The sequence below is a fragment of the Oculina patagonica genome, chromosome 11 (genome assembly GCF_052425735.1).
Source record: "Oculina patagonica isolate OP01 chromosome 11, crgOcupat, whole genome shotgun sequence".
Taxonomy (NCBI): Eukaryota; Metazoa; Cnidaria; class Anthozoa; order Scleractinia; family Oculinidae; genus Oculina; species Oculina patagonica.
This window is the reverse complement of record NC_135768.1, coordinates 7,904,030-7,918,511: the sequence shown is the minus strand read 5'-3', so window position 1 is coordinate 7,918,511 and position 14,482 is coordinate 7,904,030. Positions and strand designations below refer to the sequence as shown.

The 14,482-nt window shown below is 35.2% G+C and overlaps 1 protein-coding gene across 4 annotated transcripts in view; it reads right to left on the bottom strand.

Annotated features, from left to right (window-relative positions):
* Positions 1–14,482, bottom strand: part of LOC144631038 (uncharacterized) — a 58,175-nt gene that overhangs the window by 30,153 nt on the left and 13,540 nt on the right. For 2 of the 4 annotated variants that reach the window (XM_078489401.1, XM_078489402.1), the window contains exons 2-4: positions 14,139–14,192; positions 9,649–9,858; positions 604–640 (exon numbers count right to left, since the gene is read on the bottom strand). In XM_078489401.1, the coding sequence (XP_078345527.1) occupies positions 604–640; positions 9,649–9,699 (88 nt within the window). In that variant the 5' untranslated portion in view covers positions 9,700–9,858; positions 14,139–14,192. Of the gene's footprint in view, positions 1–603; positions 641–754; positions 1,051–4,775; positions 4,863–9,648; positions 9,859–14,138; positions 14,193–14,482 lie in introns of those variants that run through there. The other 2 variants (XM_078489400.1, XM_078489399.1) reach the window with 2 other exon arrangements.

The window sequence follows — 14,482 nt, the reverse complement described above, 5'->3', positions numbered from 1 at the left end:
CGATTTCGTCATTTTGTGTTTTCATCATTTATTTATTCATTCATTTGACTACGTGATGTCTCTTTCAATTCTACAAGTTAATTTCATTGACTTGACCGTGCATGAACTGAAACTCTCAAGATTTGAAATATCGTGATATTTACGGCTTAAAAATACTTCTCACTAAGGAACCTTCACGAAATATTGTTGCTTTACTTTTATTGTGTCCAAATGACAGGTGATTCTTCACGAAGTTCAAATTTAAACTGTATTTAATACCAAACAAACCACAAAGCGGAGTTAAAACCGCATTTTGGTTCAATCCTTTTGTTTAAAGCTTCGAGCTCAAAGTGTTTGACTTCTAATTTGTATTTTTTTTATTCATAATGTTTCTATGAAATGGGCAGGAAATGGGCGTCCATTAATCTTGAAAATAAGCAAGGAATCACTCTAAATGGCTGACAGTGGCCATGCTCTGTTAGATAATAACTTAACAGCCACAAATAATAAAGAACACACGTTTCCGTCGAATGCTTGTAAAGTTCAACATATTAGTAATATGCACAAACAATTGAACACGTAAAATGCACAGACAATTAAACTAAAAATTTTAAACTTACGTACCTTGCCAGTGAAGTTGCTTGCTGCCATCGCCAGCGACCTACAAGAGAAAAACAATCAAATTCGCGTTTTCCATTGAGAAACACGCCGAACGGACACAACGCTATGGTTTCCTGGGTATATATTATTGGTATTATTTAATTGATATTATTACCTTTCTTTTAGCCCCTCTCAGTTGGATGTACAAAATACAAACTTGAAGAATCAAGGTCAACAATGGACTCATTAGGTTTTGAGCCTCGTGCTAATCTCCGAAGAAAATTTGTAAGTTTGCTCTCTTAGCGAGATTTTGAACGGTAAAACTGCAAATGATGAGCTCTCTCTCAGTTCACTTTTTCCCCCCTAGAAGAGCCACGGAATAAAGACCGAATTAAATGATTCAATTTTAACGGATGCCTCATTAAAAACTGTTTTGATGAGCTTTATCACATCCTTGATAAAATATTTTAAAATAATCCGGGAACGGAAAGCGAGCGAATAATCTGAAACCATCAGCAAAACGCTTAGATAAACCCAAAAGTCCGACAAGCGATATTTCATCCATGAATGGTACACCTGTTAATTCGAGTAAACATGGACGAGTTATCGTGCCTTCAGGCCATGGCATAACAATATGTTGTCGTCTGAGTTCAAAGGGAAGCCTTCAGATAAATTAGCATTTTAAAAACAAAAACAACCTCAGACAATGTTACCGCGTTATGTAAATTTGTCTTTGCCTTCTATTGTTTTCCAGGTTTTTCTTTACACGCAGTCAATTTCGCATATATACATGTAAGTCGCGTTTTCGCTTAGGCATATTTAGTGTTGAGTGCTCACATTGCCTTTGTGTAAATTTCATTTTGTCGTTCACGTATTCTTTACGTTTTTGGACAACTCGATGACAACTTTAACGTTGGTCGTGTGCTTAAATCTATCCTTTATGCAGTATCAATCTTTGTATTCATTATTATACTGTTGGTTTAAGCTATCATATGTTTGTTTATTAATAATTATTATTTTTTTGGAAACGTCGTTCTGGGAGAGCCGTGTACGTTGTAAGTATGAATTTCCTATTCAACCGAAGAGCTCACCGACACGGTGGCCATAAAATGTCTCAAACATCGTATCGCTCGGTCAAATTTAGCAGCTAGCGACAAAATATTATCTTTTCGTGCTTCAATTTTTTACGAATAAATTCAATAGGAAAACAGGCCAAGATTGCAGTGTCATTTTAATTATTTTGCACGCGAGATCGTACACTAGCTTCGTTATCTCAAGCATTGCGTGCAACCTCGACTTGTTTTACTTTCTTTGCGCTGAAGGTAATCATTTGAACAGAATCCTATAAAACACATCAGTTAGATTTTAACTGATTTTGAACCGCCAAAATTTATATTTCTCTCCCAGGAAACTTAAAAATAATAGTCCATTTTTATTAACAATTGCAATATTAGAGAACTGAAACTGTTAACGAGCATGGCTCGGATGGAAACGGATTGCAATTTGAAAACGTTAGGCAAACGTTTTCAAATTGTTTCCGCGCGTCTTCGAAATATCGATATTTATAGCCGTGACTTGATTTCTATCCGCAAATTATGGTTATATATTCCTTTAGATGTTTAAAGATAAGGTTTATTTAGGGTTAAGTTGCCTACCACTAATTTCAGAACAGATTAGACAAAAAATCTGCGAAATCCCCGTGACATAGTCCCTTTAATGAAATTCATGGTTAATATTCTAAATCCTCAAGTAATAATGGAAAAAACTGCATTCCCCTTTGAAAATAGCGCATTTTCTTGGCACGTTTGGTAACAAAATGATAATCTTCATTAAACTCACGATAATGTGTTTTAAACATCCTCTAATTAAAAAAAGTTTAAAAATCAACAGCATTACACCCTAAACGTACTCTTCTACCCACGGCAGTATAACTTGTCAGAACGCATATACATAAAACGTATAGCTTCTGTTGACAGCCTTGTTAAGACTGAATTTATTTGAATAATGTGGCTTTTAAAATTATCTTTCCTTTTACAGCCGCTTTTTCATTTTTATTTATTATTTTTTTTGCGGCCTCTTATCCACGAAATACTATTATCTACTCTACAGTTATCTACTCTACTGGATTGCCAATGTCTATTAAGAAATAACTGATTACCATAATCCCATAACGACCTATCTTCAGCCGCCTTTGATTAGTTTTAAAATTCTCCTTACTATGTGAAATCAGATTCAAACAGACAGCACTTAAGAACAAAGGGAAATTCTTGATATAGCCGAAAGTGCTCAATAGGATACAAGGTAAGGTATGTAGAATATTGATGTTCATCAAATCTTTAACGCATTATTTTTATTTTATTTCTTATCTTTTTTTTCTATTTATCTTAGGAGGACAGTGGGAAGACGAATGAGAAATTTTTCAGTCATTTTTTCCCTCTTAATTATTTCCTACTGACCTAAAAAGCGTGTTTAGGAGGGACACTTTTTGTATATGAAAGATCATCATAAAAATCTTATATTTAAGCGAAATGCAATTGGAACAATTTTGTTCTGTAAAGGTATACGATTAGCTTAAGCCTCGCATTTTCAAGTTTCTTCATATTGTAATTAATTTTAATCCTCTCATTCGTTATTCATGCTTTTTCGTGAATGAACCAGCGCGAAATACAAGCACAAGCACAAGTACAAGAAAAATGAACATTTTCCCTTCTAATGTTTATTCTTAATTATTTCATGAATGCGCAGTGAACCGGCGTTAGATAAACACAAGCAAATGTTAACTCGAGCCCCGCCAAGAACTGTGTTCATCCTAATTTCTAAAGCACTCATTCTAGGGAATAATGGAATAAGTGCGAGTTTTGACAAATTTTCGTTGAAGCACTCGAAGAATTTCCGAATTATTTCATCCAATCAAAAACTAACACGGCGATCACCGGTACTCACGAGTACACGCGGGCTTAATCAATTCTCGGAGAAGTGATGTCGCCATCAACTGGCACTTGTTCTCCCGACTGCACTACGCTTTGCGTATGTCGTATTGTGGTTGTACCGTGTACTGTTCTACTGAACACGACTAATAACAATTCGTTTTCCTGTAAACAAAGCATTGTATTGTCTTGAAGTTAAAATAAAATTCGTACGATAGAGTAGCTTGTCATGTGTTGACGCTAAGTCAAGTACACAATATTAAAGCGATTTGATTAGCTAGACTCCTCTTCAACTGAACCTAAAATAACAGCTATGTCTATTGATAAGAAAAATATATGGAACATTTTTTCCAACAAAACATTTTTCTTAGCAATTATTAATATTGCAACTTTAAGTTGTGAAGCAACCGAAAGCAAAGATCTCCATTTTTCAAAGTGACATAATTTAATTGAACCTGCTAATTCACATAAACGAATAACGACTGACACATTTTCAAAGCTATTAGACTCAAGATTTCTTGGAGTGTTCGAAAATGATCAAAGGATGTTGAAAGCATCTGGATTTGTATAAAGCAAGTTTTTCCCTTGCTTTTTTGAATTCTCGAGTCTTAAAATAATTATCTTCAAAATTGTCATTAGTTGATCAAATAAAGCTGTTTATTTTGCAAAACAAGGAGAAAAAACTAGAATATTTAATAAATGTATTAGAAACCTTTTTGAGTTTTTGGAAAATTATCTTCGTAGGATTGAAACAATTCACAAGTTAAAAACATCAGAGGAAAACGGATTCGACGGACAACGCCCAGAACAAAGCACGGTTTGTATTAAAATGCAATTCTCTTCAATGCGGTTGCTGAAAGCAATTTGACAACGCCAGAAGTTAGGCGAAAGTTCTGAAATACCACGACAAGAGTTTGACATTAATAATGAAGTAAATTGCAATAACGTTGGCACAATTAAATTCGCCAAGCACGCAATTAGTTATGGCAATAAGCCACAGATTTAATTTGGGCTTTCACGTGAGAAATATCCTACAAGACATATGTTCATGACAAGGGAAAAATATGTACCCAATATGTTTGCGCTTACATTAAAATTGACAAATTTGGACACTGTCCGCCTAATACATTAAAACACAGTGAGGTGACTATTATTTTCTGCTAGCCGTCTTCAGTTAAATGAATCGGGGACAAAGCAAAACTATAAAGGTTTACTTATACACGACGGTTTCCAAATATGCGTTGTAGGGAAACAATGAAAATTTCTTACCTTATCTGACAAGCTGACGATAGGAAAAAGCACCATAAAGAAGCCGAAGCTCATAAATGACTTCATAATAATAATGCTCCAAAACAGCTCTTTCCTTTCTTCATGTGAATAGTTCTATGCAGAGATTGGTAGATTACGTATGGAAAATAAAATGAACTGTTTCGTCGTCTATCCCCACGTCCAAGCAAGCATCTATTTGTGCTTCAAGGCAGAATAACTGGCTTTAAGTCATTATAAGAGTATTCATATTCCCATATTACAAGAATATTAATATTCTCGTAAGAGTACTTTTAAAAAACACTACCTGAACCAAACAGCACTCGCGAACCTATTCAATGAACCTGCAAGCGCGAGGCCAAAGAATTGACTATGTTATGCTAAAACAAAACATATCATTTTCCATGTGCAGTGTGTAAACTTCTTAAAGTTGGGGCCCAATCGCATAAAGGCATTCCTAATTTGGTTTTGACACTGTCATTTAAATTACACCATTTTATCTGGTTAATATCACGGCTTTTACCGTCCAATATCCTGTGTAAACATAAAATATGTTACAAGCGTCGCAATATTAAAAAGCAAGCTGGTACATATTCCAGAAAAATCGCCGTCCTTTAGAAAAGGATAATTATTTCTTGGAAATAAAAAGATATACTTGGAAAAAAATAAATATATGTATATCTCCCTAAATTAGTTGCGAACCACAAAAACTCTTCCCCGCTCTAGGGTAGATACATTACAAAAACCTTGGAAAACAACTTTAGTTTTGCACTTCAAATTTGCAACTCTAGAATGTTCTTGCGTCTAGAAATAGCGAGTTGAATTTCTTCGAAATTTCAAAACATGTAAAATAGCTAGTCTTGTTTTAACTTATACTTCGAACGCAAACTCGCAATATATACTCGCTAGGAAAATCTTTTATAAATAACAAGCAAAGTAAAATATCACTTCGCCACATTTTATTTGGAACACTTGAGTATGGAAATGTTAATGCAGTTGGTTCGTAATGGACAGCCATGTTTACAGAACAAATATGATAAAAAACTAACTGTGTCCACAAGGGACTTTTGAACAAAAGGTTTTGCTATGAATTCTTAAATCTACAGGAAATTGAAAATATAAGTCGTGCTTTACTGTCTGGGACAGACTTATCGGTCGATTAAGAAACATCAAAAATGACAACCAATCATCCAAAGGAAATCGAGCTCGACACACAAAAATTACTCTCTCTTTGAGTTTAAGTTATACAAGATCTTCCCATATTGATATTTTTTTTTAACCACCTTTGTGTTTCGAGATAATTTCCTGTCGCGCGCTTCTGTTTACTCGTTTCATTGCCAATTTCCCTTTGGCTAGAAACAGGGCTTCGTTCTTTATTAACAGGTATTAACCGTGCCACAAGGGAATTAAACCCTAGCAATATTATTGGCAGCCAGTTAATCACGATATCTTTACAATTTTTGTCAAAAGGAATTCCTTGTGGAAACGCTTGCAATAAGACATGGTCTGTATCAAAACACAGTATTTTTTTTAAATAAGTCACTCGTTAAAACGCACTTCTATTCATAAGAAAAAAAAAACAGTCGCGTGTCCTGGAATTGTAGAGCCGGCTAAATGATTTTATTCTCATATGAATCTTCGTTGTATCGTGGGAAATGTATAAACAGATAAATTGAGAGGGTTTTCTTCATTTATTTTATTTTTTACTATCATCTTTGCTATGCGAACAAGTATATGAATACAGCTTCGACGCTTTTTTACTTTTATAATTTTCAACCTGCCCTTGTTTGTATTAAGCTTTATTATTCACAGACAGGCTATTTTCAAGGCAATGAAGAAGCTTCATTCATGGTTTATTCATCGCCAGCTTTACAGGTGTTTTCGTTTAATTTGTCCACTTTAAATCCTTATTACCCTCACAGTTTATTACGATGAAAAATTTTATCCTAAAGCCTTGGTAATTCTGGAACATCTTAGTTTTCTTAGTTTCCTTCTCAATTATTCCAATCCTGTCTCAATTAGAAGGTATATGTGTAGGAGTGTAGAAAACCGTAGCGAATTGTGTAAACGCGAGCGCAATTTGTTCCAAATACGTTCCAGAATCCAGTAATTGCATGAACGTTCATACGATAATTTTTTAATACACTCAAAAAATCGAGAATTTTCATTTCTCTAGCAAGTGTCAAGCGCATCTCTAACGAGAAGACGTATTTCCATTCTTTTTTTCTTTTTTATAAAAATATAATAATATGCAAAAATACATAATAATCACCCACACTTGAATATGTTTCTATGGATATTACGATGTCGTTCAGGTGCCATTTGCAAATGTGTTTTGCATCTGATATTCTGTCTGCTACCCAACCAAAACTAAGTGATTCTGTTAACCGGTTGGGATGCGGGATTTGCCAGTTGTTTTCTTGTTGAGAGAAATTCTTTTCTGTCATTTTTAAAAACTGTCAATTGGTCGTAATTGACGATTGTTTTTTTGTCAGAAAGGAAAAATTAATTAAGTCTCCACAGAAAGGCTTAATTGTGAATGTCTTCCACCTGGTAGTTCATGATCCTTCTATTCAGAACCAAGCAAACAAGACCACTTGTGAAGAAGACCATTAAAGTCTTTTAAATCTGCTACAAAACTTAAAGAATCGCCTTTAATGATCCAGACAGCTGCTTAATTATGCTTAATGCACATTAACACCAACGCCTTTACCAGCAATTATGAAACTATTCAGTTTACTTAGGACATCTCGACAGGCTTCTTCCAAATTACCATTTGCCTCAGTCTGTTTCTAAACAAGTCATAGAACGAGGCATTTAATGGGAAAATGTTTTTCATTTTCATTTTTTTTTACTATTTTGATGCAAATCAATTTGTTAAATACAAGGCATTTTGTGGCTTTAGTTTTCCAAATTTTATGCCATCAAGAAATTTTTCAATTTTGGATGACGAGGGAAAAAAACCGGAAGATCTTAGGAGAGATTACCCCCATCCAGTGAGGAAGCTATCATTCCTATAGTCGCTTCATGCTACAGAAACCGCTCTTTGAACATTTTGTATAACGCTGCCTTGTCCCCGACGACGCACTAACAAAATTACTCCGGTCCTTATGTAAGATTGGTCAACTTGGTTTTAATGGAAGATTCTCAATTGCACAGTAACGCCATAGAAAGATCCTTGTTAAAGTTCGATTAACTTTGTTCATAATATTATACACATAGATAACTACGACATTAACGCGTTTATGAATTGAAATAGTTTTTTTTTCTATAAAGGGAATTCTTTTATACTAGATGTTATTTGGTGATTCTTACATATTTCTAGGTTAATCAAGAGGCCTTGGTCACTGTTTAACTTGGTACTTACACAGCGCGAAACATTATCTTAAAGTTTGAAAAGTAAATACAGAAAAAAAAATTAGGTTGATAAATTAACTTAAACTCGGGATAAAGATTTGTCTGTTTCTATTTATGTTTCATAAATTACTACTTTAGTGAGTGTTTCACACGACAGTACTATTTTCTAGCTTTCGTTTCAAAGGTCAGACACATTTTTGATGATTTAAAATTTTGCTGTTAAAAGCAGTTACCAAGCGCTTCTTAACTGAAGACAGCAGACCGGTTGTCGAAAGCTCATAGTTTTTTAATATATATAATATATATATGTTTTACCAGAGAACGTTTTATTGAGTTTTATTATGAATCCTGGTAACAGATCCTCAACAGGGGCACCCAACGGAATATTTCGTTAAAATATCTGTTCGGAAGACGATTTGAGATCTAGAATTTTCGGAACATTCATTGTAAATTTTTTTGCTTGCCTGCCTTTCCTAGGATTTTCTATCTAAAAAATGGTATAATTGTTCATTTTTAACGGATTTACTCTAAAGTCACCTAGAATTTTCGGGAGCCCTTCTCTGGCTGGAATTTTTTCGAAAAGGTAAGTTTTGATCCCTATAACTTTCGGATCACTAGACTTTCAGTTAGGAAATCCGAACAAATTTTTAGGGGATAAAAATATGCTTATATCTACCGTTTAAATACTAAAATACGTTCAACGGTGATACTTTAAGTGGTTTTGAACTATATTCTCGTGGGTGCCCCTGCCTCAATATGTAATGCTACTCAAACTAGCCGAAAGTCATACACTGGGCTTTCGTCTATAGAAAATAAAGGCTTCAACCAACATTAACATAATAAAAAGCCATGCAAATATTGCTCAACACCTTTCATTTGAATGTTTACGCAACGGGATTTCTTTTCCGCAGATTAAAGAAATACATCTAGTACCGACTTGTATATAGCGTAACAAATAGTACTACATAAAATCGATGTTCAGTAGTTTTCAATTTGGTGACCACACAGTAGGGTTTCATCCAAAGTTAAAAACAACTTTCATTGACTTGAAGATTCCGAATGCGGGAATTGAAAGGTTTTAAAAACAACTACAATGGGATATATACAGATAAAACCTGTCTGTTTGTATTACACACTCAAGATTTTAATTATAGCGAGCCACTTTTCTCTTTGCATCCATCCGTTATTTTTACTCATGGAAAACGTTTATTACATCTCTTCAATAAATTCAGAGAACAGTTTTAACAATTTCCTTAAAACGTGCTCAATTTGATAAAAAAGCTTAACCTGGCAATTAAGAAAAAAACCCCTGACATCTCAGTCGGAGAGGATAGTAATATCTATGTTTCAACCCGGCAACACTAGCAGTGAAACCGAAATAGATAAATACGCAATCAACTATGACAACAGATATTTCTTAACATTTATATACATGCACATATTATGCTAAATAATTGTTTTCTAAATAATGTTTTTTTTGCTACACCCAATTTGAGTAGTTTTCAAGTTTAAAACATACCGTACAAAGAGATGAAGACAGCACAATATAGAAGATGCCAAGTGTAGTCATATCGTTATCAGACCGGCATTGAGGTTGATAACCGTGCTGAACAGAAGAGTTGTTCACTTGTAGCCGGCGATATCTTGCGACACACCTCCGGACATCTCTGCAGCTTTATTGGCATACGTCCCGCAGGCTTAGTGGCTAATACGGTATTTATTTTACCACCTGCAAAAGGAACACCAGTTGAATTAAACAAGGTTGATAATTATCTCCTTTTTAAGATCACTTATTGGACTTATTATTGAAGACGGTCGGTTGTTGGTTAAAAAATATGGAAAACGAATACCGAGTTATTCCATTTGTTCGGTACTTCGCTAAATAATCTTCACTTGACTGTAGTCTACGGTTCTTATCCCGAATAAAAACCATTAGAAATTTTACATCCGAAATAATGAAGTATATGTGTCTAATAATCACAAAAATGGTTATATATTCCTTTTCCTTAAAACCGTTTTATTTATATTGATGTATAAAGCTTCTATGGTGCAGTAGGCACTTTCCTACAACATAAGCCACTTGAATCGCTGCTGTTTATATACCATAAAAGGAAAAAGTATTTTCTGGTTTAGAGTATTTTTTGGCGTAATCTTTCATCTAGCACAATTTTCAGACAGTGAACAGTAAATTTCGAGCAGACATAAAAAGTCCATGCTAAAATAAATGAACACAACAACAGATTTACAGTGCAAATTATGCTTGGCATTTGTTTGTAATTGGATGTTCATTTCTGGGGGTTTGGCGGATCCAATTGGCGGTGTAGTGGCGAGGGAGGGATTTTTAGCGTGCCAGAGGTTCCGGGTTCGATCCTGGGTGGTGTCATGCATGTTTTTTAGTAAAATCTAGTGTCGCTAAAATGGCAATCGACCGCGTAAGAAAGGAGAACGTGCAGCGCTGAGTTGGCTATAATCATCTCATGTCCAACAGGACCGAGTGAAATAACTCTTAAACCTGGGCCAAACGAGGATGAGAGTTGATGAGCGTTAACTCTGATGAGAGTTTTCATCAACTCTGGCCAATCGAAAGAAAACCCTCATCTACTCTCATGAAAAATTTGAGCATGTCCAAAGTCGATGAGAGCGCATGAGAGTTTAAGGCCATAAGGGAGCGAGACTATGAACTCTCATCAACACTTATCCTCGTTTGACCCTGGGGTTAGTAAAAAAACGGCATGCAATGCATGCTAAGGCGATGACTTTCCAGTATAGCAAGTCAGTAAGTTTGAATCAAGCCCAGTCGGAGGACTAAGAATAGACCTTTTGAGCTTTGTTTGTTTGTTGTCCCATTTCAGACCTATATGTGATGTTACCCTTGAAAATTTCTTCTTTCAAATTTAACAAATTCATGATATTTAGATAGATAAAAGGAAGTTCTTTAGGAAGCATCATGTGATTTGTAATAGGCAATTTTTACATACAAAGCAGAAAAGGTCTATTGTTGTGAGTGAAAATGTGAGCCCAAAAGATATCACAGTAATTTTACACCGAAATTGATTATTGTTGATTGAAGTGTGATTTAAGTTGAGACTGAGACTGACTCATTTGCTATAAAATAGGAAAAGGGGGTTTGTTACAGAATTTTGTAATGCAAGCTTTTTCTAAGTCCAAAATATTGTTTTCATTTGGAGGTAATACACAACTACAGTACAAGTGGAGTCCAAGAAGTAAAGGTGATACAGTGGTGAGCCAGTGATGACTTGAAGGGTCCTAACATGCAGAGCAATCGCAGAGCAATTAAATTCAACTTTTGTGTATTTCATTTTTTTATTTTTTATTTTACTTAAATCACAAAAAATTTTGCAAATACATTACATGCATACAATGTGATGAATAAGTAAAGTATACTTCGTCAAAACAAGGCCTAGGATTAATTTCCATACCATTGGCGAGTCGATACACAGGCGATACATGTCAGAAGATTGTGTGACATTTTCGTGTGTAAGGGTCACAGAAGGCATCGTGTAAATTAGTCTGCTCAAATTAAAATTATTGAAGCAAATATATCATGCTGTTAAAAAAAGACTTTAGATAGTCACCTTTTCATCTTTTTCAAAACTGCATCGTTGACCATTTGGTACAGGCTTCTACGAATTAAAAGTAGAAAAATTATCTCGTGGTGTACAATATACGTATTTGCGGCTGCTTGGCTCGTCGCACCTTATACGGACTATACGCCTGACCTTTCAAGCTGATGCTTAGCAGAAGAAGTAAAGAAAATACTTTACTCGCCAACTCTGGCGATCTGTGGAAGAAGCAAAAAATCAGCTCAAAATTATCGATAAAACTGCACGCTCAATCAAACGAAGATTTTAATAGCTCACCTTTTCAAATGCAATCTGATCAGAAACTGCTATCGGTTGGCGCACTCGTTACACTCCAATTAGAACTTCTAAACGGCCTTCTCCACTTCTCAAATCAGCTTGAGTCAGTTTCGCGTAAAAAACTCAAGTACCGTAAGTGAGGTCAAATTATCCGTTATGGTCTTTCCTCCCGAAATCTCATCCAACTGCTAGAAATTAAACGTGTTTTGCCGTGCTCTTTGCAGACTGCTGCGAAACACAATCAATCATGGCGGAACGAAAAATAAACATTGCTTCTAGTGCTTAGTTACATCCTCTCTGTTCGATTAATTATTAACTAAGTAACCTCACCCGAATCTTCCATCGTTCCCTAGCATATAGGCGACGTCATCGCCTAAAAACAACCACGAATTATCGGCAAGTCTTGCAGACCCTGATTTGCATATGTGACAGATAACGTTAGAACTACGCGTATGCTAATTGCCATGTCCGTCCATATTACGTCCATATTACCGCTAAATCGACGGAAACCCCTGAATAATAGTTAAATGAAGTGTAAACGCACCAAAGAAGATATGACAAGCCAAAAAACAGAGCGATCAAAATAGATAAACAACGGCGAACTCCATAAATTTTTGCCATTTTTTTTCTTCTGATGTTCCAATATCATAAACTCTTAAAAGCAGGTGTGTTATTATTTCCACATGGGCCGTTCCTTTAATTACTAAGCCACCAGTCATTACTGCATTTATTCAACAGAAAATTGATTTTCAAAGCACTGAGGTGTCTTCATTGCAAGACAAAATTAGGTCGAGGTATTATTAGCCAACATATCAAGGTCAAGAGCGTGGAGTAATTAAAATTTAGGTACTTAGGTCTTAGGATGAAAAAGTCAATTCCCCTCGTGGATTGTCATATATTCGTTTGTTATTTATTTTATTTTTTGCGTTGTCATCCTGTCATACATTTCGGTCAATATCAGTTTTTATATTCTGATGATGATACATCAAAGGATTTCTTTCAAATTCTGGCTACTGTCTGGTTGTCAATATGTTCAGTTGTGTTATAAGGAGAAAAAACGTGGAAAACTCCTGAGTAGAGCAATGACTACCTCTCTCAAGATGAAATACCATAAAAGGTATGACGCTAGAAGTCTCGGTACGATTTTACCGACGTTTAGGCATACTGCCTTCTTCAGGGTATACTGCCTTCTTCAGGGTTTTTTTGCTCACCCTGAAAAGGCAGTATTGCGAAACGTCGGTTCGTCCGGCTCGCGTCAATCTTTAATTATGGTTTTTCTGGCATGCAGTTGGCAATTTTAACAAATACCTTTCTCAACCCTTATAGTCAACCCTTTATAAAGGTTACAGGAACTCTGACTGGCACTGCCAATTAAAACAACGCACGTTTCTGACATGACCAAAATATTCAAATGTATTACCTCCTAAAAACTCTGACAGCACATTTTCCCACTCTTAAAACTTGAACAATAATTCAAAAGCCGTTGAACAAGATGTAATGCAATTTAAATATCCCTTCTTGGCGGTTGGATTTTAAATTTTCAACCAAACAGTCTTTCGTTTTTCTGTGAATGCAAGCTAACACTCAGTAGTGGGGCAAAAACCGCGGGATTTCCAACATATCATCATAAATTCATAAATTCTGAAGATTTTGCGCGCGAGTACAGTGAATTCCTGATTTCTCGAATCTTCGATTTGTCGAAACTCCCAATAACTCGAACCAAAAGACGTTTCTTTTGGATTAACTTCACCTGTCGAACACTTAAATTTAAGCTCGATTTTTTCAACTCCCCAATTTTTAAAACCAGTTTTCGTTTCCCTTGGATATTCGATAAATAGGGTTACAATATAAAACCAAAACACCAACATAATAATAACGGTATTTACATATTCTCAACTCTTACCTGTGCAATCTTCACCTACAAGTTTGTCGCTTGACGTAAACCTTATTTCGCCTTTTCGAGGCAAGCTTACACAAATGGCAATTGCAAACACAACTGAAGCAACGCAATATCACAGCTAATGCTTTAGAGAGTTTTGTTTTAACCAAATTCCCTTTGCAGTTATATATGGAGCATTAATGAGCTTGGTAAAGTAAACAAGAGTTTTAATGCAGTCTTTTCACCCACCTGTTTTTGTTTACCCCATTATTGCCACGATAACGTTGCATTTTCCTCGAGTTTCTGGAAAAAGAAAGCCAAAGAACGACAACGTCATTTCTGTATACATTGTAGAAGCATGGTCGTGAATAAAATTGTGAAGAAAACAGTTTTTTGCGTTGGATGCATTTAAGTTTCACTAAAGATGTGAATTGAAATGCGTTGCTTTAAAGCTTTGTTTTTTATAATTAACAGATTCTCTGACCAATGCACATATGGAGCGTTGGCCGAGGATTAAAGTGGGATAAAACTTTGCACCTCAATTAAAACGAGAGAATTTATTTAAATATTTGTTCGAAGGACGTGAGTTGGAA